The sequence below is a fragment of the Tinamus guttatus genome, unplaced genomic scaffold (assembly GCF_059628265.1).
Source record: "Tinamus guttatus ecotype Peru unplaced genomic scaffold, ASM5962826v1 Tinamus_guttatus_pri_ptg000617l, whole genome shotgun sequence".
NCBI lineage: Eukaryota > Metazoa > Chordata > Aves > Tinamiformes > Tinamidae > Tinamus > Tinamus guttatus.
In genome coordinates this window covers 33932-61101 of record NW_028289151.1, presented here as the reverse complement: position 1 = coordinate 61101, position 27170 = coordinate 33932, and the positions used below count along the sequence as shown (strand labels likewise).

General features: G+C 60.3%; 2 protein-coding genes across 2 annotated transcripts in view; both read left to right on the top strand.

Annotated features, from left to right (window-relative positions):
• BRD4 (bromodomain containing 4) overlaps positions 1–11320 on the top strand; it is a 40480-nt gene extending 29160 nt beyond the window's left edge. The window contains exons 14-22 of the mRNA XM_088535130.1: positions 269–321; positions 1188–1479; positions 1561–2163; positions 5081–5193; positions 5280–5424; positions 5505–5656; positions 6422–6633; positions 10866–11124; positions 11252–11320. Coding sequence (XP_088391256.1) covers positions 269–321; positions 1188–1479; positions 1561–2163; positions 5081–5193; positions 5280–5424; positions 5505–5656; positions 6422–6633; positions 10866–11124; positions 11252–11320 — 1898 coding nt within the window. The remainder of the gene's footprint in view (positions 1–268; positions 322–1187; positions 1480–1560; positions 2164–5080; positions 5194–5279; positions 5425–5504; positions 5657–6421; positions 6634–10865; positions 11125–11251) is intronic.
• Positions 11321–16960: 5640 nt separating this feature from the next.
• Positions 16961–25394, top strand: EPHX3 (epoxide hydrolase 3). The gene is made up of 7 exons (XM_088535144.1): positions 16961–17212; positions 19042–19127; positions 19202–19377; positions 19451–19579; positions 21410–21513; positions 22721–22869; positions 25163–25394. The coding sequence occupies exons 1-7, from the start codon at positions 16961–16963 to the stop codon at positions 25380–25382; spliced, it is 1116 nt and encodes a 371-aa protein (XP_088391270.1). The 3' UTR covers positions 25383–25394.
• Positions 25395–27170: the final 1776 nt, after the last annotated feature.

Here is a 27170-nt window from a genome sequence, read left to right as displayed (position 1 = left end):
GCATGGAGGGAAATTGCTCCGATCCGGCTCCGCTCCGGTGCTTTTCGTCAGGAAAAACCCTGGGAACGCGCCCGGATTTGGCCCTTAAAAATAACCCGGGGGTATTTTTACCAGCGCGTCGCTTGGCCGCATCCCTGCGGCTCCGACGGATTCGGCGCGTGGTTTAAAGGCCGCGTGGAGCGTTCCCGTTGGGAATGCGGCGCGGGGGGGACGCGGGCGCCGTCCTGCCACTAACCATGTCACTAACTGTCCCCTCGTTGTCTTGCAGAGCTGGCGCCGAAGGCCAAGAAGAAGGGACACGGCGGGCGCGAGCCCAAAAAGGTAGGGAGCGACGGGACGGGTAGGGAACAACGGGACGGGTAGGGAACAACGGGATGGGTAGGGAACAACGGGACGGGTAGGGAACAACGGGATGTGTAGGGAGCAACGGGACGGGTAGGGAACAACGGGATGTGTAGGGAACGACGGGACGGGTAGGGAACAACGGGATGTGTAGGGAGCGACGGGACACGTAGGGAACAACGGGATGGGTAGGGAACAACGGGACGGGTAGGGAGCAACGGGACGGGTAGGGAGCAACAGGACGGGTAGGGAGCAACGGGATGGGTAGGGAACGACGGGATGTGTAGGGAACGACGGGATGTGTAGGGAGCGACGGGACGGGTAGGGAGCAACGGGATGGGTAGGGAGCAACGGGACGGGTAGGGAACAACGGGATGTGTAGGGAACAACGGGATGTGTAGGGAGCAACGGGATGGGTAGGGAGCAACGGGACGGGTAGGGAGCAACGGGACGGGTAGGGAGCAACGGGATGGGTAGGGAACAACGGGATGTGTAGGGAACAACGGGATGTGTAGGGAACAACAGGACGGGCAGGGAGTAACGGGATGGGTAGGGAACGACGGGATGTGTAGGGAACGACAGGACGGGTAGGGAATGACGGGATGTGTAGGGAGCGACGGGACGGGTAGGGAACAACGGGACGGGTAGGGAGCGACGGGACGTGTAGGGAGCAACGGGACGGGTAGGGAGCGACGGGACGGGTAGGGAGCGACGGGACGGGTAGGGAGCGACGGGACGGGTAGGGAGCGACGGGACGGGTAGGGAGCAACGGGACGGGTAGGGAGCAACGGGACGGGTAGGGAACAAGGGACGCGGCGCTCACGGCGCCCCGTGCTCTTCCCCAGCACCACCACCACCACCCGGCGCCGCCGCAGCCGCCGCCGCCGCCGCAGCCCCCGGCGCCGCCGCAGCCGCCGCCGCCGCCGCTCAAGTCGTCGCCGCCGCCGCCGCCCGCCTTCGTGGCCGCCCCGGTGCCGGTGCTGGAGCACCCGCTGCCCGGCGCCATGTTCGACGCCATGAGCCATTTCGCCCAGCCCATCCTGCACCTGCCCCAGCCCGAGCTGCCGCCCCACTTGCCCCCGGCGCCGGAGCACAGCACCCCCCCGCACCTCAACCAGCACGTGGTGTCGCCGCCAGGTGAGTCCCCCCCGCATTTGGGGGTGTCCCCCCGCGTTTGGGGACCCTTCCTCACCGTCCTCCTCCTTGTGCTCTCCGCAGCTTTGCACAACGCCCTCCCGCAGCAGCCGTCGAGGCCCAGCAACCGGGCGGCCGCGCTGCCGCCGAAGCCGCCGCGGCCGCCGCCGCCGCCGCCGCCCGTGGCCCCCGCGCTGGCCCCGCAGCCGCCGCTGCTGCCGCCGCCGCAGCCACCGCTGCCGCAGCCGCCGCCGGTGCTGCTGGAGGACGAGGAGCCGCCGCAGCCGCCGCCGCCGCCGCATCACGGCCTCCCGCTCGCCGCCGGCCACATGCAGCTCTACCTGCAGCAGCTGCAGAAAGTGCAGCCGCAGACTCCGCTTCTCCCTTCAGTGAAGGTCCAGACGCAGGCGCCGCTGCAAGCGCCGCAAGCGCCGCCGCAGCCGCCGCAACACCCCGCCGGGCCGCCGCAGCTGCAGCACCCGCAGCCGCCGCCGCCGCCGCAGCAGCGGCCCCTGCACATGCCGCCCCTGCCCTTCCCGCCCCACCTGCCGCAGCCGCAGCCGCCGGCGCCGCAGCAGCACCCGCCGCCGCCGCAGCCGCCGCCGCCGCCGCCGCCGGCCAAGCCGCAGCAAGTCATCCAGCACCACCCGTCGCCCCGGCACCATAAACCCGATCCCTACTCGACCGGTGAGCGGGCGCCGCGGGGGCCGCCCCGGCGCGCGCCGGGACGCGGGCCGCGGCGGCGCCGCCGCAAGCGGATCCGGAAGAAACGCGGGATGCGCCGATGGCCGGAGCACCGCGTGGGGAGGGGGGACGCGTCGCATTGGGGCCGTCGCGGCTCATTTCTCCGAGCCGCAGCCTCCTCTTCCCGGCGGATTCCAAGCAAGGGCCGTCTCCGGAGGCACCGGGAAGCGTTGGGATCTTCCCAGCGCCGCAGGACCTCCCTTCCCGGCGCCCTCCTCCGTGCGCGTCGGCCATCCGAGCCTTCCCGGAGCCTCCAAGGTTTTCCAGGGTCTCTGAAGCTTTCCAGAATCTTTGAGCTCTTCCAGAGCCTCCGAAGCTTCCTGGAGTTTCCGGAGCCTTTGAAACATTCCAAACGAGGCTTTCTGGAACCTCCGGAGTTTTCTGGAACCTACAAGGCTTTTCCAGAGCCTCCGGATTTCTGGAGTCTCCAAGGCTTTTGTCTCTGTGGCTTTGTGAAGCCTCGGAAGTTTTTCGGAGTCTCCGAGGCTTTCCTGATCTCCACAAGTTTTTGGGACCTCCAAAGTTTTCTGGAATCTCAGAGGCTTTTGGGAGCCTCTGAAACTTTCCAAAATCTTCAACACTTTCCAGAACCTCCAAAGATTTCCGGAGCCTCCAAAGGTTTCTGGAGTCTCCTAGGCTTTTTAGATCCTCTGGAGCTTTCTGGAGCCTTGGAGGCTTTCCAGAGTCCCCAAAACTTCCCAGAGCCTCTGAGATTTTTGGAATCTCAGAGGCTTTCTGGAAGGAGCCTCCAAAGTTTTCTGGACTCTCTGAGGCTATTTGGAGCCTCCGAAGTTGTCCGAAATCTTCAGCACTTTTCAGAGCATCCTAAACTCTCCGGAGCCTCCGAGATTTCTGGAGCCTCCAAAGTTTTACGGAGTCTCTTGGGCTTTTAGAAGCCTCTGAAGCTTCCCAGAACATCCGAAGGTGTTTGGAGCCTCAAAGGCTTTCTGGAATCTCTGGGGCTTTCTAGAAGGAGCTTCCAAAGTTTGCCGGAGTCTGGGGGGCTTTTAGGAGCCCCTGAAGCTTTCCAGAATCATCCAAGTTTTTCAGAGCATCCCAAGATTTCTGGGGCCTCCAAAGCTTCCTGGAGCCTCCCAAACTTTCCAGAGCCTCTGGGGCTTTTGAGACTCTCTGAGGCTTTCTGGAGTCTCCAAAACTTTCCAGAGTCTCAGAGACTTTCTGGAACCTCTGGGGCTTCCTGGAGCCTCAGAGACTTTTTGGAACCTCTGAGATTTTTCTGGAGGCTCCAAAACCTTCCAGAGTCTCAGAGACTTTCTGGAACCTCAGGGATTTCCTGGAGTCTCCAAATCTTTCCAGAGTCTTAGAGATTTTCTGGAACCTCTAGAACTTCCTGGAGTCTCTGAGACTGTTTGGAATCTCTAGGACTCTCTGGAGCATCCAAAACATTCCAGAGTCTCAGAGACTTTGGGGAACCTCTGGGATTTCCTGGAGTCTCCAAATCTTTCCAGAGTCTCCAAGACTTTCTGGAGTCTCCAAAACTTTCCAGAATCTCTGAGACTTTCTGGAACCTCTGGGACTTCCTGGAGTCTCCAAATCTTTCCAGAGCCTCAGAGACTTTCTGGAGTCTCCAAAACTTTCCAGAGTCTCCGAGACTTTGGGGAACCTCTGGAACTCTCTGGAGGCTTTCCAGAGTCTCCCAAGACTTTCTGGAGCCTCCAAATCTTTCCAGAGTCTCCCAAGACTTCCTGGAGCCTCCAAATCTTTCCAGAGTCTCCGAGACTTCCTGGAGCCTCCAAAACTTTCCAGAGTCTCTGAGACTTTCTGGAACCTCTGGGGTTTCCTGGAGTCTCCAAATCTTTCCAGAGTCTCCGAGACTTTGTGGAACCCCTGGGGCTCTCTGGAGGCTTTCCGGAGTCTCCAAGACTTCCTGGAGCCTCCAAATCTTTCCAGAGTCTCCAAGATTTCCTGGAGTCTCCAAATCTTTCCAGAGTCTCCAAGACTTTTGGGAACCTCTGGGACTTCCTGGAGTCTCCAGAACATTCCAGAGTCTCAGAGTCTTTCTGGTACCTTTGGGACTTTTTGGAGTCTCCAGATCTTTCCATAGTCTCTGAGACTTTCTGGAAGCTCTGGGACTTCCTGGAGTCTCCAAATCTTTCCAGAGTCTCCGAGACTTTCTGAAACCTCTGGGACTTCCTGGAGGCTTTCCAGAGTCTCCCAAGACTTCCTGGAGTCTCCAAATCCTTCCAGAGTCTCCGAGACTTTCTGGAACCTCTGGGACTTTCTGGAGCCTCAGAGACTTTCTGGAACCTCTTGAGATTTTTCTGGAGTCTCCAAAACACTCCAGAGTCTCAGAGACTTTCTGGAACGTCTGGGACTTCCTGGAGCCTCCAAATCTTTCCAGAGTCTCTGAGATTTCCTGGAGTCTCCAAAACTTTCCAGAGTCTCAGAGACTTTCTGGAACCTCTGGGAGACTCTGGAGGCTTTCCAGAGTCTCCAAGACTTCCTGCAGCCTCCAAATCTTTCCAGAGTCTCCAAGACTTCCTGGAATCTCTAAAACATTCCAGAGTCTCAGAGTCTTTCTGGTACCTTCGGGACTTTTTGGAGTCTCCAAATCTTTCCAGAGTCTCCAAGACTTCCTGGAGCCTCCAAATCTTTCCAGAGCCTCCTCTGGGCCTTTCCAGAAGGCGCCTCCAGCTCTTCCCGGAGCCTCCGCCGTTTCCTCCGGGCTCTCTGGGCCCTTCGCGGCGTCTCCGCGCGGCGCCGGGCCCCCTTCTCTCCCGCAGCCGCGGCGGCCGGACGCAGGGACGCACGGACGGCGCGCGGGACGCGGCGGGGGCGGCCGGCGGGCGACGATGCCGCCGCCGCCGCCGCCGGACTGACTGGTGCCGAACTGTTGCAGGTCACTTGCGGGAAGCCCCTTCCCCTCTCATGATGCATTCCCCACAGATGCCGCCCTTCCAGGCCCTGGTGCCCCAGTCGCCACCCCAGCCCAGCATGCAGCCCAAAAAACAGGTAACGGGGACGGGGACACCCGCGGGGGCGGATTCGGGGCCGGCGCCGCCGTCCGCGCCCCGGCGTGACGGGTGCTGCCGTGGCAGGAGCTGAGGGCGGCCGCCCCGGCGCCCAAGGAGGAGAAGACGCACTCGCCCGCCGTCCGCCCCGAGGCCTTCAGCCCGCCGCTGCGGCCCGAGCCCCCCAAGCACCCCGAGGGCGTCAAGGCGCCGCCGGCGCACGGCCAGCCGCGTGAGTGCCCGTCCCGCCGCGTCCCCCCGCGTCCCCCCGGTGTCCCCGGCGCCGCCGCTCACTTCCTCTTCCTCCCGCAGGAGCGGAGATGAAGCCGCTGGAGGGCGGCCGGCCCGTTATTAGGCCCCCCGAGCAGACGCCGCCGGCCCCGCCGCCGCCGCCGCCGCCTCCCGCCGGGCCCGACAAGGAGAGGCAGAAGCAGGAGCCCAAAACGCCCGTCGCCCCCAAAAAGGTGAGGCCGAGACCCCACTCCGGAGGCTGGGGGCATCTCCAGCAGCTTCCGCGTCCCTTCCTAGGGCTGGAGGCATCTCCAGGACCTTCCACACTTGCTTCTAGGGCTGGAGGCATCTCCAGGACCTTCCAGACCCCTTCCTAGGGCTGGAGGCATCTCCAGCACCATCCACACTTGCTCCTACAGCTGGAAGCATCTCCAGGACCTCCCACATCCCTTCCTAGGGCTGGAGGCATCTCCAGGACCTTCTAGTCTTGTTCCTAGGGCTGGAGGCATCTCCAGCAGCTTCCGTGTCCCTTCCTAGGGCTGAAGGCATCTCCAGGACCGTCCACGCTTGCTCCTAGGGCTGGAGGCATCTTCAGGACCTTCCAGTCTTGTTCCTGTGGCTTGGAAGCATTTCCAGGACCTTCCCCTCTCCTTCCTAGGGCTGAAGGCATCTCCAGGACCTTCCACACTTCCTCCTTGGACTGGAGGCCTTTCCAGGATCTTCCAGTCTTGTTCCTAGGACTGGAGGCCTCTCCAGAACATTCCACTCTTGTCCCTAGGCTTGGAGGCATCTCCAGCCTCTTCTGCACCCATCCGCTGTCCTGGTGACAACTCAAGCCCCTTTTGCCACCATCTCCAGCCCTGGACACCCCTTCAGCCCCCTTTGTAGCCATCCCCAGGCCCGGAGACATCTCCAGCCCTTTCCACAGCCCCTGGTGTCCTTCTGCCCTGCTCCGGCGTCACCTCCCCGTCCCTCATGTCTCCACCTCTGCTCCTCAGGACCTGAAGATCAAAAACATGGGCTCGTGGGCCAGCCTGGTGCAGAAGCACCCCACCACGCCGTCCTCCACGGCCAAGTCCTCCAGCGACAGCTTCGAGCAGTTCAAGCGGGCGGCGCGGGAGAAGGAGGAGCGCGAGAAGGCGCTCAAGGCCCAGGCGGAGCAGGTGGAGCGGGAGAAGGAGCGGCTGCGGCGGGAGCAGGAGCGCATGAGGTGAGGGCGGACCCCCGGCTCTTGGGGGCTGCACTGGTCCTTTGGGTGCTACACGGGTCCTTTGGGTGCTGCCCAAGGCCTTTGGGTGCTACGTGAGTCTTTCAGGTGCTACACAAGCCCTTTGGATGCTACACAAGGCCTTTGGGTGCTACAATAGACATTGGGTGCTACACAAGTCCTTTGAGTGCTACACAGGTCCTTTGGGTGCTATACAAGTCTTTTGGGTGCTGCACAAGTCTTTTGGGTGCTACACAAGTCTTTGAGGTGCTACAATAGCCCTTTGGGTGCTACACAAGTCTTTTGGGTGCTACACAAGTCTTTGAGGTGCTACAATAGCCCTTTGGGTGCTACACAAGTCTTTGAGGTATTAACTCCTTTGGGTGCTACACAAGTCTTTGAGGTGCTGCCCAAGTCCTTTGGGTGCTACGCAAGTCCTTTGGGTGATACACAAGCCGTTTGGGTGCTACAATGGCCCTTTAGGTGCTACACAAGTCTTGGAGGTGCTACCCAAGTCCTTTGGGTGCCGCACAACTCTTTGAGGTGTTACACAAGTCCTTTGGGTGCTACAATAGATATTGGGTGGTGCACAAGTCCTTTGAGTGCTTCACAAGTCTTTGAGGTGTTAACTCCTTTGGGTGCTACACGGGTCCTTGGGGTGCTACACAAGTCTTTGAGGTGCTACACAAAGCCTGTGGGTGCTACACAAGTCTTTGAGGTGCTGCCCAAGTCCTTTGGGTGCCGCACAACTCTTTGAGGTGTTACACAAGTCCTTTGGGTGCTACAATAGACATTGGGTGGTGCACAAGTCCTTTGAGTGTTACACAACCCCTTTGGGTGCTACACGAGTCTTTGAGGTGTTAACTCCTTTGGGTGCTACACGGGTCCTTGAGGTGCTGCCCAAGCCCTTTGGGTGCTACACAAGTCTTTGAGGTGCGGCCCAAGTCCTTTGGGTGCTACAATAGCCCTTTGGGTGCTGCACAAATCTTTGAGGTGCTACCCAAGTTCTTTGCGTGCTATATGGGTCCTTGGGGTGCTACAGTAGCCCTTTGGGTGCTACACAAGTCCATTGGGTGCTCCAGAAGTCTTTGAGGTGCTGCACAAGTCTTTCGGGTGCTGCCCAAGCTCTTTGAGTGCTACACAAGTCTTTGAGGTGTTAACTCCTTTGGGTGCTCTGTGGGTCCTTTGGGTACTACACAAGCCCTTTGGGTGCTGCCCAAGTCCTTTGGGTGCTACACAAGTCTTTGAGGTGTTACACAAGTCCTTTGGGTGCTACATCAGACATTGGGTGGTGCACAAGTCCTTTACGTGTTACACAAGCCCTTTGGGTGCTACGCAGGTCCTTTGGGTGCTACACAAGTCTTTGAGGTGCTGCACAAGTCTTTGAGGTGTTAACTCCTTTGGGTGCTACATGGGTCCTTGGGGTGCTACCCAAGCCCTTTGGGTGCTGCACGAGTCTTTGAGGTGCTGCACAAGTCCTTTGGGCGCTACAATAGCCCTTTGGGTGCTACACAAGCCCTTTGGGTGCTACACAAGTCTTTGAGGTGCTACACAAGTTCTTTGGGTGCTACACAAGTCCTTGGGGTGCTACAGTAGCCCTTTGGGTGCTACACAAGACTTTGAGGTAATGCACAAGTCTTCTGGGTGCTGCCCAAGCCCTTTGGGTGCTACACAAGTCTTTGAGGTGTTAACTCCTTGGGGTGCTACATGGATCCTTGGGGTGCTACCCAACCCCTTTGGGTGCTACACAAGTCCTTTGGGTGCTACAATAGCCCTTTGGGTGCTGCAGAAGCCCTCTGAGGTGCTGCCCAAGCCCTTTGGGTGCTGCCCAAGCCCTTTGAGGAGCTACACCAATTTCTTTGAGGTGCTACCCCAACCTTTGGGGTGCTCCACAATTTTTTGGGTGCCACCCAAATTGGGAAGGTTTTTCTTGCAAGCAGCTTGGAGCCCACATGGGAGCTGAATTGGGTGCAGCTAAAGTGGGTGCAGCTAAACTGGGTGCTGCCAAGTCACCTGCAGCTATGTCAGGTGCAGTCAAGTTGGGTGCCACCACCTTGGGTGCGACCACATTGGGTGCCACCATGCTCAGCGCAACCACGTTGGGCACAACCACGTTGGGCGCAACCACGTTGGGTGCAACCATGCTGAGTGCAACCACGTTGGATGTGTCCGAGTTGGGTTGCAGCCATGTTGGGTGCAGCTGCATTGGGTGCTGCAACTGCGTTGGGTGGGGCCATGTTGAAAGTAGCTGTTTTGTGCAACCGTATTGGGTGTAACCGGGGTTGGGTGCAACCGTGTTGGGATGGAACCATGTTGGGTACAACCACATTGAGGGCAACCACGTTGGGTGCAACCACGTTGGGTACAGTCATGTTGGGTTGGAACCACGTTGGGTTGGAACCACGTTGGGTTGGAACCACGTTGGGTTGGAACCACGATGGGTGCAACCACATTGGGTGCAACCACATTGGGTGCAACCACACTGAGTTGGAACCATATTGGGTGCAACCATGTTGGGTTACACTACGTTGGATTGGAATCACCTTGGATGCCACCACGTTGGGGTGGAACCACGTTGGGTGCAACCACTTTGTGTTGGAACCACGTTGGGTTGGAGCCACATTGGGTACCACCTCATTGGATGCCACCATGTTGGGTCCAACCATGTTGAGTTACAACCACGTTGGGTTGGAACCATGTTGGGTACCACAACAGGTTGCAACCACATTGGGTGCAACCACGTTGGATTGGAACCACGTTGGGTGCCACCACTTTGGGTTGGAACCACATTGGGTGGCACAACGGGTGCCACCACGTTGGGTGCCACCACGTTGGGTTGGAACCACGTTGGGTGCAACCACATTGAGTGGAACCATGTTGGGTTGGAACCACTTTGGGTGCCACCACATTGGATGCCACCATGTTGGGTGGAACCACGTTGGGTGCCACCATGTTGGGTTGGAACCATGTTGGGTTGGAACCACGTTGGGTTGGAACCACTTTGGGTGCCACCACATTGGATGCCACCACGTTGGGTGGAACCACGTTGGGTGCCACCATGTTGGGTTGGAACCATGTTGGGTGCAACCACATTGAGTGGAACCATGTCGGGTTGGAACCATGTTGGGTGTCATGACAGGTGCCACCACATTGGGTTGGAACCACGTTGGGTGCCACCATGTTGGGTCCAACTGTGTTGAGTTACAACCACATTGGGTTGGAACCATGTTGAGTACCACGATGGGTTGAACCATGTTGGGTGGACCCATGTTGGGTTGGACCCATGTTGGGTTGGAACTACGTTGGGTGCCACCACATCAGATGCCACCACGTTGGGTGCCACCACGTTGGATGCCACCATGTTGGGTTTGAACCGCATTGGTTTGGATCCACGTTGGGTTGAACCACGTTGGGTGCCAGCACATTGGATGCCACCATGTTGGGTGGAACCACATTGGATGCCAGCACGTTGGGTTGAAACCACGTTGGGTTGGAACCACGTTGGGTTGGAACCACGTTGGGTTGGAACCACGTTGGGTGGAACCACGTTGGGTTGGAACCATGTTGGGTTGGAACCACGTTGGGTTGGAACCACATTGGTGCCACCGCATTGGATGCCACCACTTTGGGTGGAACCACGTTGGGTGCCACCACGTTGGGTTGGAACCATGTTGGGTTGGAACCACATTGGGTTGGAACCACGTTGGTGCCACCACGTTGGTGCCACCACTTTGTGTGGAACCACGTTGGGCTGGAACCATGTCGGGTTGGAACCATGTCGGGTTGGAACCATGTTGGGTTGGAACCATGTCGGGTTGGAACCATGTCGGGTTGGAACCACGTTGGGTTGGAACCACGTTGGGTTGGAACCACGTTGGGTTGGAACCACGTTGGATGCCACCACGTTGGTGCCACCACTTCGTGTGGAACCACGTTGGGCTGGAACCACGTTGGGTGGAACCACGTTGGTTGGAACCACGTTGGGTTGGAACCACGTTGGGTTGGAACCACATTGGTGCAACCACGTTGGGTGGAACCATGTTGGGTTAGAACCACGTTGGTGACACCACATTGGGTGGAACCATGTTGGGTTAGAACCACGTTGGGTTTGAACCATGTTGGTGCAACCACATTGGCTTCAACCACGTTGGTGCAACCACGTTGGGTGCCACCAAACCGGGTGCCACCACCCCGCGTGTCCCCGTCCGCCCGCTGATGTCCCCGTGTCCCCGCAGGAGCCGCGACGACGAGGACGCGCTGGAGCAGGCGCGCCGGGTGCACGAGGAGGTTCGGCGGCGCCAGGAGCAGCAGCAGCAGCAACAACAACAACAACAACAGCAGCAGCAACAACAGGCGGCGCCGCCGCAACAGGCGGTGGCGGCGGCCGCGGCGGCCCCGGCGCAGAGCTCCCAAGCGCAGTCCTCCCAATCCATGCTGGATCAGCAGCGGGAGATGGCCCGGAAGCGGGAGCAGGAGCGGCGGCGCCGAGAGGCGGTGAGTGCGGCGGCGTCACCCGACGTCACCCGGCGTCGTCACCCGGCGTCACCCGGCGTCACCCGGAGCCCCGCTCCGCATCCCGACATCCCCAATAATCCCTTTCCCACGTTTTTTTTTCCCGCAGATGGCGGCCACCATCGACATGAATTTCCAGAGCGACCTCCTGGCAATATTTGAGGAAAACCTTTTCTAGGAGCCGCGTCCCCGACCCCGCTCCGAACCAACACCCGGCGGATCCGGAATCAACACCCGGCGGATCCGGAATCAACACCCGCCCCCCCGGAACACCCCCCACAGCCCTTCTCCTCCGCCGCCTCCCCCTCCTCTTCCCGCCGGGAATTTCTGGGATTTGCTCCGGGCGGGATGCGGTCGGCTCAGCCTTACGGCCCCCCCCGCCTTTCCCAAATCCGCTCTTCGTCGCATCCGCCCTCCTCTTCCTCCTCCGCCAAACGTATTCACGGTATAGCCGGGGCCTCCGCCTCCTGCCCGCTTGGATTTATTATTATTTTGGGTTTTTTTTTATTATTATTAATATTATTATTATTTTTGGTCGGTTTTGGGCCCCCCCCCCCTCCAAAAAGTTCCCCCCTTCCCATCGCCGCCTTTTCCAAAAAAGCCTCATCCGGAGCTGGGGACGGGGACGGACAGAAGCCGGCACTGTCCCGGGGACACCCCCCCGCCCCAAAATACCCCGTTTTCACCCCATTTTTCCCCATATAACACCCCCCTCCCACCAAATCCCACGGAAATCCCCCCCATTTCCCGTTTTTTCCCCCCCTTTCCCGTTTTTCCCCCCGTCGGGGGGGAAATTCCGCCTTTTCCTCCGCCAGCTCCGCAAAAGGGAAGAGCCCCCCCGGCTCCCGGCAGCGGGGGGGGGCGGCGGGGGGTGGAAAATCCTCATTTTTTATCATTTTCCCCCCTTTTCCCCCCGTTTTCCAGCGTCGCCCCGAGGGCCCGGCGGTCGGAGCGAGCTCTCCCAACCAAAGTCAGTCCGGTTTTTATATATACACCCACTTATATATATATAAAATATATATATAAATCATATATATATATTTTATATAAATATATATAATGTTTTTGCAAGGGGGGGGTCACTTTATTTTCCTCTTTCCGCCCCGCACGGGGCAAAATCCGGCCGCCGTTCCCAGCCCCGGGAATGATCCGGGGGGCGCTTTTCCCTGCCCGTTTTCGGGAATTCCTTGGGAAAAGGCGGCCGCTCGTGTTTGCCTGTGGCTCTGTTGTATAGTGCAGATAGTTGCATATATTTGTTTGAGGTTCTTAAGGTTTTTCGCCCCGTTTTCTTGCCGCGGGGGGGAGCGGATTCCGGAAAAAGGGGTGGGAAAATCCCCCCCTCCGGAATCGTGCTGTAAAAACACCCATTTCTCCCCCCCACACTCGGTTATTCCCCCCCTATAAAAAAACCCATTTCAGCCTCTTTTTAATCCCCTCAGAACAACCCAAACCGTTCCAGGGTTTTATTATCCCCCCTTTTTTTTTAACGGAGAAAAAAAAAGTTTTAAAACGGGAAAAAAAAAAAAAAGAAATCCCGCTTTTTTTATAATCCCGGGAAAAGGGATTCCCACCCGTGTGGTCCCCCCCTCCCCCCCCGACCCGCTTTTTTTTTTTTTAATTTTTAATTTTATTTCTCGGCCCCGTTTTTGGACGCGATGGTGCCATAAAATTCCCGCGACGCAGGACGATCCCGGCGCGGCAGGATCGGGCGAGCTCCGGAGTTTCAACGGATCGGGGTTATATATATATATATTATTTTTTTCGGGGGGGGGGGAGGCAGGGGGGGCGGGTTGGGGGAGTTGGGGGGGGCGTTTTGGGTTATTTTTTCTTTTTTTTTCGTTTTTTTTTTCGTTTTTCCTTTAATATACAGTGAATATTGCATTTTGGTCTGTACTGATCATGGAATAAACGCATCTCTTTTTTTTTTAAAGCCGCCGTCGCGCCGGATCTTTCTTTTTCCCGCTCGGAAAAAAAAAATCCCCCCCAAAAACGCCGGATTTTCCGATTTTTTTTCCCCCATCCCAGGGTTTGGGCAACAAAAAAATGCAGGTTTGGGGTTTTTTATTATTAAATTTTCCCCTCCGGAGCGGTCGGGTCTCTCCGTCGCATCCGGAGGGGATGGATTTGGAACCGCTGCATCCGGATGGTTCCCGGATGGGAAAAATCTCCCATCGCTTCTCCCGGGAATTTCGGCACCGTCGGTTCGTTTGGACGCTCCGGAGGGAGAAACTCCACTCGCAAATCCCAATCCAGGATATTCCCTGTGGCCGGGAGGAAGCGGGCCCTGGCGTTCCCGGATCCGTATTCCGGAGCATCCCACCCGCTATTGAAGCCGCTTCCAGCATTTTGGGGCTTTTCCCAGCATTTCTCATGGGTTCCCGCTTTTATTCCCGTGGCTCTGGCACAACCTCAGAGCTCCCATCCTTCCCATTCCCAAATCCCGGAGTGCCAAAATGGAGCATTTTCCCTCTTTTCCCTTCATCGACGCTGCCTCTTTTCCCTCCTGTTTCCAGACCTGGAAAAAGGCAAAAAAATCCCAGTTTTTCCACATTCCGGTTGCATCCGAGCAGGAAGGGGGACAAAATCCCCAGGATTCATCCAACTTCAATCCTGACTTTCCATCAAAAGCCCTTGTATCCCAGCTCCTCCTTTCCTTCCATTCTGAGCTCTGGGTTTTCCAGGAATTTCTCTCTTTTGGGGTGTTTTCCCCCCTTTTTTCCCCTTTCTCCTTTTTTTTTTCCGGACACTGATCCCAAATTCCCTCCATCCATCGTGCTCATACAGAACCCGGAAAACTGGAGCCTGGTGGGAGCTTTACAGTTATAGAATAAACCCAAATATTCCCTAATTTATCCATATTTTCTACCCCCCAAAAAAGAAATCCACCCTTTTGGGGACTTTTCCCACCATTTTGGGGCTTTCGGGGACTTTTCTTTCTTTTCATCCTCATTTTTCCCCTGTGAAAAACGCGGAGGGCCCTTTCCACTCCAAGGGAGGCAATTTGGGAAATATCCCAAATCCTTCATTTTTTGGGAGGGGGATGGAATTTTGGGGAGGGCGGGGGGATATTGATCCTGATGGGCGGGGTGAAATCCCCCGATTTGCCACTTTCATCCCAAAATGTTATTTTTATTATTTTTTATATTATTGCTGGCGGGGGGGGGGGGTGTATTTTCCTTCTTTAATGCTGTTTTACGGGCAAAAATAAACATTTTTTAATGGAATTTCGGAGTTTAGCGGCCACTTTTTGGTGTTTTTTTTTATTTTGGAGGGGGGCGGCTCAGAGGGGGGTGGGATTTGGGGGTCCTGGATGGATTGGGAAATCCTTGGGGGGGTCCCAGTGCCACGGGGGGGGTCGGTCAGTGGGGGGGGGTCCCAGCCCCATAGAGGGGGTTCCCTGCCCCATGGGGGGGGGGGGTCCAGCCCCATGGGGGGGGGTCCCAGCTCTATGGGGGGTCCTGGCTCTATGGGGGGGGTCCCTGCCCCATAGGGGGGGTCCCTGGCGCTATGGGGAGGGGTCTCTGCTCCATGGGAGGGGGTCCAGCCCCATGGGGGGGGTCCCTGCCCTATGGGGGGTATCCCTGGTTATGGGGAGGGTGTCCAGCCCCATGGGGTGGGTCCCAGCTCTATGGGGGGTCCTGGCTCTGTCGGGGGTCCCTGCCCCATAGGGGGCGTCCCTGGCTCTATGGGGGGTCCTGGCTCTATGGGGGGGGGGGGTCCCTGCCCCATAGGGGGGGTCCCTGGCGCTATGGGGAGGGTTCTCTGCCCTATGGGAGGGGGTCCAGCCCCATGGGGGGGGTCACTGCCCCATGGGGGGGTCCCAGCTCTACAGCGGGGTCCTGGCTCTATAGGGGGGTCTCTGCCCCATAGGGGGCGTCCCTGGCTCTATGGGGGGTCCTGGCTCTATGGGGGGGGGGGGGTCCCTGCCCCATAGGAGGGGTCCCTGGCTCTATGGGGGGGTCCTGGCTCTATGGGGAGGGGTCTCCGCCCTGTGGGAGGGGGTCCAGCCCCATGGGGGGGTCCCTGGCTCTATGGGGGGGTCCCTGGCTCTATGGGGGGTCCCTGGCGCTATGGGGAGGGGTCTCTGCCCTATGGGAGGGGGTCCAGCCCCATGGGGGGTCCCTGCCCCATAGGGGGGGTCCCGCGTTCCCTCCCCGCCCCCCCCCCGCCCCGGTGACAGCGGGACCCGCCCGGGCGCGGGGGCACCTTGGCCCGGGGAGGGGCGGGGCCAGCCGGGGCGGCCGCCCCGCCCCCGCCCCCGCGCGCCGCTGCCATTGGCTGCGCCGCGGCGCGCCCGGCCCCGCCCCCCGCCCCCGCGCCGCCAATGGGAGCGGAGGAGGGGGCGGGGCCACGGCGGCGGCTGCGGGAGGGTGAGGAAGCGGCGGGCGCGGGGGGGGGGGAGCGGGGGGGACGGAGGGGAGGGGGGAGCGGGGGGGGCACGGGGGGACCGAGGGGACACGGGGGACACGGGGGGACATGTGGAATCGAGGGGACACGGGGGGGACACGGGGGGGTGCAGGTGACACGGGGGGACACGGGGGGATCGGAGGGGACACGGGGGGACATGGAGGGACACGAGGGGACATGGGGAATCGAGGGGACACGGGGGGACATGTGGGGACACGGGGGGACACGGGGGGGTGAAGGTAACACGGGGGGACACGGGGGATCGGAGGGGACACGGGGGGACATGGAGGGACACGGGGGGACACGGGGGGATATGGGGGGACACGGGGGCTATGTGGGGACACGGGGGGACATGGGGGGGTGGAGGGGACATGGGGAGGGGACACGGGAGGGACCTTGTGCCCCCCCCAGGGCCACAAAGGGGCCGGGTGCAGCCAGGGAGCGGAGCCAAGTGACCCAAGGAGGGGACACCCCGTGACAGGGACACCCCAGTGAGGGGACACCCGGTGACAGGGACACCCGGTGACAGGGACACCCCGGGGAGGGGCACCCCGGGGAGGGGACACCCCGGGGAGGGGACACCCAGGGACACCCCAGTGATAGGGACCCCAGAGGGGACAACGTGGTGCCGGGGTCACCCCAGTGACAGGGACACCCCAGTGACAGGGACACCCTGGTGAGGGGACACCCCGGGGAGGGGACACCCGGTGACAGGGACACCCTGGTGTTGGGACACCTTGGTGGCAGGACACCCCTGGGGACAGGAGACGCTGGCACCAGGGTCATCCCCGGGATGGGACACGTGGGTGCTGGGACACCCCAATGGTGGGACACCCCAATCATGGGACACCCCAATGATGGGACACCTCTATCGTGGGCCACCCCAATCATTGGACACCCCAATCATGGGCCACCCCAGTGATGGGCCACCCCAACGATGGGCCACCCCAATGATGGGACACCCCAATGATGGGACACCCCAGTGATGGGACACCCCAATGGTGGGACACCCCAATCATGGGCCACCCCAATCATGGGACATTGCAATGATGGGACACCCCAATCATGGGTCACCCCAACGATGGGCCCCCCCCCAATGATGGGCCCCTTGGGTGCTGGGCCACCCCAATGATGGGACACCCCAATCATGGGCCACCCCAATGATGGGCCACCCCAGTGATGGGCCCCTTGGGTGCTGGGCCACCCCAATGATGGGCCACCCCAACGATGGGACACCCCAATGATGGGCCCCTTGGGTGCTGGGCCACCCCAATCATGGGTCACCCCAATGATGGGACACCCTAATAATGGGACACCCCAATCATGGGACACCCCAATCATGGGCCACCCCAAAGATGGGCCCCTTGGGTGCTGGTCCCCCCATTGATGCCCCCCGTCCCCCAGGCTCCCGATGCTGCCGTCGTGGTCCTCGCTGCTCCTGGCGCCCACGCGGCTGCTCCTGGCCGTGGCGCGGGGGACGTCGCGGGCGGCGGCGACGCTGGCGGCGCTGGTGACCGGGGCGGCCGCGCTGGCCCTGGGGGTCCCCTGGGTGCTGCTGCGCCGGGGGGGCCTCCGGGGGGCCCTGAGCCGGCGCCCCCGAGCGCGGCCGCCCCCCGGCCTGGCCGACGGCGCCTATGGGGAGCACCGGCACCTGCGGCTGCGGGTGGGGGCGCGGGGGGCGTTTGGGGGGATTTGGGGGGATTTGGGGTGTTTGGGGGGATTTGGGGTGTTTGGGGGCATTTGGGGGGATTTGAGGGGCGTTTGGGGGGGATTTGGGGTGTTTGGGGGGATTGGGGGGATTTGAGGGGCGTTTGGGGGGATTGGGGGGATTTGAGGGGCGTTTGGGGGGGATTTGGGGGGATTTGGGGTGTTTGGGGGGATTTGGGGCGTTTGGGGGATTGGGGGGATTTGAGGGGCGTTTGGGGGGGATTTGGGGAGGTGTTTGGGGGGATTTGGGGGGGCGCGGGGGGCGTTTGGGGGGGATTTGGGGGGATTTGAGGGGCGTTTGGGGGGATTGGGGGGATTTGAGGGGCGTTTGGGGGGGATTTGGGGTGTTTGGGGGGGATTGGGGGGATTTGAGGGGCGTTTGGGGGGGATTTGGGGTGTTTGGGGGGCGTTTGGGGGGATTGGGGGGTCCGAAGGGGGGCACTTGGGGGGATTTGGGGAGGATTTGGGGTGTTTGGGGGGCGTTTGGGGGGATTTGGGGTGTTTGGGGGGATTGGGGGTCCAAAGGGGGGGCACTTGAGGGGATGTGGGGGGCGTTTGGGGGCATTTGGGGGAACCTAAGGGAGGACTTGGGGGGATTTTTGGGGCTTAGAGGGCATTTGGGGGGATTGGGGGGTCCGAAGGGGGGGCGCTTGGGGGCCTGGGGGTTATTTGGGGGCATTTGGGGGTCCTAAGGGAGATTTGAGGGTCTTAGGGGGCATTTGGGGGGATTGGAGGGGCCGAAGGGGGCACTTGGGAGCCCAGGAGAGGATTTGGGGGCATTTGGGGGTCCTAAGGGGCATTTGGGGGGTTTAGGGGGGAATATGAGGGGATTGGGGGGGTCCGAAGTGGGGTGCTTGGAGGCCTAGGGGGGATTTGGGGGGCGTTTGGGGGTCCTAAGGGGGGGCTTAGGGGGGAATATGGGGGCCTTAGAGGGGCATTTGGGGAGGTTGGGGGGTCTGAAGGGGGGCACTTGGGGGGGGGCTTGGGGGGGCCCTTTTGGGGGATTGAGGGGTCCGAAGGGAGGCGCTTGGGAGCCCGGGGGGCATTTGGGGGCATTTGGGGGTCCTAAGGGGGACTAAGGGGCCTAAGGGAGGATTTGGGGGGCTTAGAGGGGTATCCAGGGGGGCTGGAGGGTCCGAAGGGGAGGTGCTTGGGAGCCCAGGGGGTGATTTGGGAGCATTTGGGGGTCCTAAGGGGGCATTTGGGGGGCTTAGAGGGCATTTGAGGGGCCAAAGGGGGATGCTTGGGGGCCTAGGGGGGGATTTGGGGTGGCTTAGTGAGCATTTGGGGGAACTAAGGGGGGACTTGGGGGTCCTAAGGGGGCCCTTGGGGGGATTTGGGGGACTTAGTGGGCATTTGGGGGGATTGGGGGGTCCGAAAGGGGACACTTGGGGGTCTGGGGGGGGATTTGGGGGGATTGGAGGGTCTGAAGGGGGGCACTTGGGGGCCTAGAGGGGGATTTGGGGGCATTTGGGGGTCTAAAGGGAGGATTTGGGGGGCTTAGGGGGGCATTTGGGGGGATCGGGAGGGATTTGGGGTGTTTAGGCGGATTTGGTGGCCCAGAGGGGGCCTGGGGCCGGGACTTGGGGGGCTCAGGGGGTTTGGGGGCATTTGGGGGTCTTAGGGGGGCATTTGGGGGGACTCGAGGGGGATTTGGGGTGTTTAGGCGGATTTGGTGGCCCAGAGGGGGCCTGGGGCTGGGACTTGGGGGGCTCAGGGGGTTCGGGGGGGTATTTGGGGGTCTCGGGGGCGGTTTGGGGCCCCACGCGGCCGCGCTGTCCCCAGGGCTCCGGGCTGCGGCTGCACTACGTGGCCGCGGGCCCCGCGACGGCGCCGCTGCTGCTGCTGCTCCACGGCTTCCCCCAGAACTGGTGGGTGCCACGGGGGGTCCCGTGGGTGCAGGGGGGCACCCATGGGTGCACCGAGACCCGTCCCCGTCCCGCAGGTTCTGCTGGCGCCACCAACTGCGGGAATTCGGCGGGCGCTTCCGCGCGGTGGCCCTGGATCTACGGGGATGCGGAGCCTCCGACAAACCCCGGGACAAGGACAACTACCGGCCCCATGTGCTGCTTGAGGACATCCGTGACGTCGTGGAGGCCCTGGGGACACCCGGGGACAAGGGTGAGGGACGGCAAGGGGGGGACACCCCAAAGACACCCCCCGGATGGGGTGTCACCTGCTGGGGTGTCCCCAGGGGTCCCCAAGTGCGTCCTGGTGGGACACGACTGGGGCGGCGTCTTGTCCTGGGAGTTCGCGGCCGCCTACCCGGACATGGTGGAGAAGCTGGTGGTCATGGACGGGCCGCACCGGGGGCTCATGGGAGGTGAGCGGGGACCGGGGGGGCAGCGACAGGACCTCCCATGGCCGTGGCCTTGGGTGCCATCTCCCATGGTCACCCCGTTGGGTGCCATCTCCCATGGCCGTGGCCTTGGGTCCTTGGGTGCCATCTCTTGTACCATCTCCCATGCTCATGCCATTGGGTGCAATTTCTCATGGTCATGCCCTTGGGTGCCATCTCTGGAGGCCTTGCCATCAAAGGCACCTTTCGTGCCTATCTCTGGTGGCTTTTCATGGCTGGCTCTTGGGTGCCATCTCTCTTGGCCATGCCATTGGGTGCCATCTCTTGTACCATCTCCCATGGTCACACCATTGGGTGCCATCTCCCATGGCCATGCCCTTGGGTGCCATCTCTTGTACAGTCTCCCATGGTCACGCCATTGGGTGCCATCTTTCATGGTCACACCATTGGGTGCCATCTCCCATGGCCATGCCATTGGGTGCCATCTCTTGTACCATCTCCCATGGTCACGCCATTCGGTGCCATCTCTTGTACCAACTCCCATAGTCATGCCATTCGGTGCCATCGCTCATGGTCATGCCATTGGGTGCCATCTCTTGTACCATCTCCCATGCTCATGCCATTGGGTGCAATTTCTCATGGTCATGCCATTGGGTGCCATCTCTCATGGTCATGCCCTTGGTTGCCATCTCTGGAGGCCGTGCCATCAAATACCACCTTTCGTGCCTATCTCTGGTGGCTTTTCATGGCTGGGCTCTTGGGTGCCATCTCTCTTGGCCATGCCATTGGGTGCCATCTCTTGTACCATCTCCCATGGTCACACCATTGGGTGCCATCTCCCATGGCCATGCCGTTGGGTGCTATCTCTTGTACCGTCTCCCATGGTCACACCATTGGGTGCCATCTCCCATGGCCATGCCATTGGGTACCATCTCTTGTACCGTCTCCCATGGTCACACCATTGGGTGCCATCTCTCATGGTCACGCCATTGGGTGCCATCTCTCATAGTCATGCCATTGGGTGCCATCTCTTGTACCATCTCCCATGGTCACACCATTGAGTGCCATCTCCCATGGCCATGGCCTTGGGTGCCATCTCTTGTACCGACTCCCATAGTCACGCCATTGGGTGCCATCACTCATGGTCATGCCCTTGGGTGCCATCTCTTGTACCATCTCCCATGCTCATGCCATTGGGTGCAATTTCTCATGGTCATGCCCTTGGGTGCCATCTCTGGAGGCCTTGCCATCAAATACCACCTTTCGTGCCTATCTCTGGTGGCTTTTCATGGCTGGGCTCTTGGGTGCCATCTCTCTTGGCCATGCCATTGGGTGCCATCTCTTGTACCGTCTCCCATGGTCACACCATTGGGTGCCATCTCCCATGGCCATGCCATTGGGTACCATCTCTTGTACCGTCTCCCATGGTCACACCATTGGGTGCTGACTCCCCTGGCCATGCCCTTGGGTGCCATCTCCTGTACCATCTCCCATGGCCATGCCATTGGGTGCCAGCTCTTGTACCATCTCCCATGCTCATGCCATTGGGTGCAATTTCTCATGGTCATGCCCGTGGGTGCCATCTCCCATGGCCATGCCCTTAAGTGCCACCTCTCACAGCAGTGTCCTTGGGTGCCATCTCTCATGACTATGCCATTGGGTGCCATCTCTTGTACCATCTCTCATGGCCATGCCCTTGGGTACCACCTCTCCTGGCCATGCCACCTCCATGACCATCCCCTACCAGCTCTTACGGCCACCGCGTGGGGCAGAGGGGTGGGGACCTGCGGCCGCCACCTCGCCGAGGGTCCCCGTGGCCCCGGTGGCACCGCTGACACCCGCTGCCCACCGCAGATTTCATCGCCCGCCACCCCAGCCAGCTGCTCCGCTCCAGCTACGTCTTCCTCTTCCAGCTGCCCTGGCTGCCCGAGCTGCTCCTCTCCCTGGGTGACTTCGAGGTGGGGCCTCGGCGGGCACCCATGGGTGGGGAAACCAAGGGAAGGGGTGGAGGGAGGGATGGATGGGTGGAGGCGCAGGGGGATGGAGGAGATGGTGGGATGGAGGGATGGATGGAGGGGGATGGATGGATGGTGGGATGGAGGAGATGGAGGAGATGGTAGGATGGATGGTGGGGTGGAGGAGATGGTGGGATGGATGGTGGGATGGATGGAGGGATGGATGGATGGAGGGAGGGAGAGAGGGAGGGATGGATGGATGGATGGATGGATGGATGGATGGATGGATGGATGGTGGGGTGGAGGAGATGGAGGAGATGGTAGGATGAATGGATGGACGGTGGGATGAAGGAGATGGTGGGATGGATGGATGGTGGGATGGATGGATGGATGGATGGATGGATGGATGGATGGATGGATGGATGGAGGGGTGGGTGGGTGGATGGATGGATGGATGGATGGATGGATGGATGGATGGATGGAGGTGATGGTAGGATGGATGGGTGGTGGGATGGATGGATGGTGGGTCAGAGGGATGGAGGAGATGGATGGAGGGATGGATGGTAGGATGGAGGAGATGGAGGGATGGAGGAGATGGAGGGATAGAGGAGATGGTAGGATGGAGGGATGGTGGGATGGAGGGATGGTGGGATGGATGGATGGATGGTGAGATGGAAGGATGGAGGAGATGGCAGGATGGATGGTTGGTGGGATGGAGGGATGGTGGAATGAATGGATGGTGGGATGGACGGATGGATGGTGGGATGGAGGAACAGCAGGATGGAAGACAGCAGGATGGAGGAGATGGTGGGATGGAGGAGATGGTGGGAGGGATGGTTGGAGGGATGGGTGGTGGGGTGCAGGAGATGGTAGGATGAAGGGATGTTGGATGGAGATGATGGAGATTATAGAATGGAGGAGATGATGGGATGGAGGAAATGGAGATTTGGGGATGGAGGAGATGGTTGGATGGAGAAGATGGAGGAGATGAGATGGATGGAGGGATGGTTGAATGGATGGATGGTTGGATGGGTGGATGGATGGATGGATGGAGGGGTGGGTGGATGGAGGGATGGTTGAATGGATGGATGGATGGATGGATGGATGGATGGATGGATGGATGGATGGGTGGATGGATGGATGGATGGAGGGATGGAGGGATGGATGGATGGATGCACAGAGGGACGTGGGGCTGGGCCCTCTCCTGCAGCTCCTGAAGATGATGCTGGTGGGGCGCCGCGTGGGCATCCAGGCGCCGCAGCGGCGGCTCACGGAGCAGGAGCTCGACGCCTACCTGTACGGGCTCTCGCAGCCCCACGCGCTCACGCCACCCCTCAACTACTACCGCAACCTCTTCGGGTAGGCGACAACCTAGACAATGGGTTGAGCCCATTCGGTTTGGGGACAATCCGGTTTGAGGCCCGGTTGGTTCAGGGGTGATCCAGATTGGGGCTGGTCTGATTCAGAGGTGATTTGGTTTGGGGACAGTCCGATTTGGGGCCAGTTTGGTTCAGGGATGATCCAATTTGGAAATGATTCGATTCAGGAATGATCCAGAGAGGAGTTGATCCAGTTCAGGACTGATTCGGTTCAGGGAAGATCCGATGTGGGGCTGTTTTGGTTCTGGGCTGATCTGGTTCAGGGCCAATTTGGGGTCGATACGATTCAGGGTCGATTCAGTTTGGGGACCATTCATTTCGGGGGCAATCTGATCCAGTTTGGGACCAATCTGGTTCAAGGATGATCCACAATGTGGATCAGCCCTTAGCCCTGCCCATGGTTCCCAAAATTCCCTTAACTTTGATTTGATTCGGGACGATTCGGTTTGGGGCTGATCCGATCTGCTTCGGAGCTGATCCAATCCAGTTCAGGGATGATCCAGTTGGGTGCTCAACCGATTTGGGTGCTCAGTCCGGTCAGGTGCTCAACCTGTTTGGGTGCTTGACTTGATTGGGTGCTCAACCCGGTTTGGTTCTTGACCCACGGTTGGGTGCTCGACCTGGTTGGGTGCTCAACCCAGTTGGGTGCTCAACCCAGTTGGGTGCTCGACCTGGTTGGATGCTCAACCCAGTTGGGTGCTCACCCTGGTTGGGTACTTGACCCGTTTGGGTGCTCAATCCAGTTGGGTGCTCAACCCAGTTGGGTACTTGCCCCAGTTGGGCGCTCTTCCCAGTTGGATACTTGACCTGGTTGGGTGCTCAACCCAGTTGGGTGCTCAATCTGGTTGGGTGCTCACCCTGGTTGGTTGCTCACCCTGGTTGGTTGCTCTTCCCAGCTGAGTTCTCGATCTGGTTGGGTGCTCAACCCGTTTGGGTGCTTGCTCCAGTTGGGTACTTGACCTGGCTGCATGCTCAATCCAGTTGGGTGCTCTTCCCAGTTGGGTACTTGACCTGGTTGGTTGCTCAACCCAGTTGGGTGCTCACCCTGGTTGGGTACTTGACCTGGTTGGTTGCTCAATCCAGTTGGGTGCTCAACTTAGTTGGGTGCTTGCTCCAGTTGAATACTTGACCCGGTTGGGTGCTCAACCCAGTTGGGTACTTGCCCCAGTTGGTTACTCTTCCCAGGTGGGTTCTCAACCTGATTGGGTGCTCAACCCAGTTGGATGCTCAATCCAGTTGGGTACTTGCCCCAGCTGGGTACTTGACCCAGCTGAGTGCTCAATCCAGTGGGGTGCTCTTCCCAATTGGGTACTTGACCTGGTTTGTTGCTCAACCAAGTAGGGTGTTCAACCCAGTTGGGTGCTCAACCCAGTTGGGTGCTCTTCCCGCTTGGGTACTTGACCTGGTTTGTTGCTCTTCCCAGTTGGGTACTTGACCTGGTTTGTTGCTCAACCCACTTGGGTGCTTGTCCCAGTTGGGCGCTCGCCCTGTTTGGACACTCTTCCTGGCTGGGTTCTTGGCCCAGTTGGGTGCTCAACTCAGTTGGGTGCTCAATTCAGTTGAGTACTTGACTTGATTGAGCGCTCAACCCAGTTGGGTGCTTGCCCCAGTTGGGTGCTCAATCCAGTTGGGTGCTCTTCCCAGTTGGGTGCTTGCCCTGGTTGGGTGCTCGCCCTGGTTGGATGCTCACCTTGGTTGGGTGCTCAATCCAGTTGGGTGCTCTTCCCAGTTGGGTGCTTGCCCTGGTTGGGTGCTCGCCCTGGTTGGGTGCTCAATCCAGTTGGGTACTTGACTTGGTTGAGTGCTCAACCCAGTTGGGTGCTCAACCCAGTTGGGTGCTCAATTCAGTTGAGTACTTGACTCGATTGAGTGCTCAACCCAGTTGGGTGCTTGCCCCAGTTGGGTGCTCAATCCAGTAGGATGCTCACCCCGGTTGGGCACTCTTCCCAGCTGGGTTCTCGGCCCGGTTGGGTGCTCGTCCCGGTTGGGTGCTCTTCCCAGTTGGATGCTCACCCCGGTTGGACGCTCTTCCCGGCTGGGTTCTCGGCCCGGTTGGGTGCTCGTCCTGGTTGGGTGCTCAACCCAGTTGGGTGCTTGCCCTGGTTGGGTGCTCAACCCAGTTGGGTGCTCGCCCTGGTTGGGTGCTCGTCCCGGTTGGGTGCTCTTCCCAGTTGGATGCTCACCCCGGTTGGACGCTCTTCCCGGCTGGGTTCTCAGCCCGGTTGGGTACTGTCCCCGCTCGGGCGCTGAGGGTCCCCGTTGCCCGGCCGCAGGGGGGACCCGGTGCCCCGCGAGCGCCCGCCGGCCCCGGTGCTGCTGCTGTGGGGCTCCCGCGACGCCTACCTGGACCCCCGGATGGCGACCGACCTGCACCGGCGCTTGGCGCCCACCGGGCGCCTCCACGTGCTGCCCGGCGCCAGCCACTGGCTCCCCGAGGACCAGCCCGACGTGGTCAACAGCCTCATCTGGGACTTCGTGGGGACGCCGGCCTGAGCGAGGGGCGGCCCGGGGACCCCCTTAACGCTGCCCGGGGTGCCGGGAATGTCCCTAATGCTGCCCAGGGTGGTGGGAATATCCTTAACGCTGCCCAGGGTGCCCAAAATTCCCTTAACTCCACCCATGGTGCTGGGAATATCCCTAATGCTGCCCGGGGTGCCGGGAATATCCTTAACTCTGCCCATGGGACCGGGAATTGCCTTAACTCTGCCTACGGTGCCCAAAATCCCCTGAACTCTCCCCTGGGTGCCCAAAATTCCCCCAACTCTGCCCACGGTGCCAGGAATATCCCTAACACTGCCCAGGGTGCCCAAAATTCCCTTAATTCTGCCGAGGGTGACGGGAATATCCTTAACTCCACCCATGGTGCCAGGAATCTCCTAAACTCCACCCATGGTGCCAGGAATAATCTTAATGCTTCCCATGGGACCGGGAATTGCTTCAACTCTGCCCATGGTGCCCAAAATTCCATGAACTCTGCCCAGGGTGCCCAAAATTCCCTTAATTCTGCCAAGGGTGACGGGAATATCCTTAGCTCCACCCATGGTGCCGGGAATCTCCTTAACTCTGCCCATGGGACCAGGAATTGCCTTAATCCACCCAGGGTGCCCCAAATCCCCTTAACTCTGCCCATGGCACCAGGAATCTCCTTAACTCTGCCCACGGGGCTGGGAATACCCTTAGTTCTGCCCACGGGAATCTCCTTGATCCTTCCCGTAGTGCCAGGTGTCCCCTTCACTCTGCCCTCTGGGTGGCCCCGACCCTCGTGGCACCCATGGGTGCTCGGGCACCCCATGAGGTGCCACATGGGGACATCCCCCCCCCGCCAGCCAGTGCCTTTGCTTAAAAAATGCAGTGAATAAAGTGACCTGTGGCCACCTCTGGTGTCTGGAGGCTACTTGGGGGGCAAGGGGACATGTGGGGCAGCGCCAGGACCGGGATGTGCCACCCCCCCGGACACGGGTGGCGGTGCCAGCACCCATGGGTGGCGTGTGCCCGGGTGGCTTTTGGGACCCCCCCCCCGCCCTTGGCTCCGCTTCGTATCTTCCTGGCCCGGACGCCTGGGCCCCTCCTGCCAGGGGGTGGTCCGTGCCCGGACGCCTGGGCCCCTCGCTGGCGCTGGACGTGCAGCTGTTGCAAACATCAGCCCGGGGGGGGGGGGGGGGGGGAACAGCTGCAGCCCCCCCCCCAGCCCCAGCAGGGCCCAGGCGTCCGGGCAGGGGGCCCTGGGGGCCGGGCAGCAGCCGCGCGGGGCGGCGCTGAGACCGGGCGCGCTCAGTGCAGGGCTGAGCACCCGCAACACTCAATGCAGGGGGCTGAGCACCCACACGCTCAGTGCAGGGCTGAGCACCCACACACTCATTGCAGGGGGCTGAGCACCCACGCACTCATTGCAGGGGGCTGAGCACCCATGCGCTCATTGCAGGGCTGAGCACCCACACACTCATTGCAGGGATGCTGAGCACCCACACTCAGTGCAGGGCTGAGCACCCACACACTCATTGCAGGGCTGAGCACCCACATGCTCATTGCAGGGCTGAGCACCCACAACACTCATTGCAGGGGGCTGAGCACCCACGCACTCTTTACAGGGATGCTGAGCACCCACACTCAGTGCAGGGGGCTGAGCACCCACAATCTCATTGCAGGGCTGAGCACCCACAACACTCATTGCAGGGATGCTGAGCACCCACATGCTCAGTGCAGGGCTGAGCACCCACAACACTCATTGCAGGGGGCTGAGCACCCACGCACTCATTGCAGGAATGCTGAGCACCCACACTC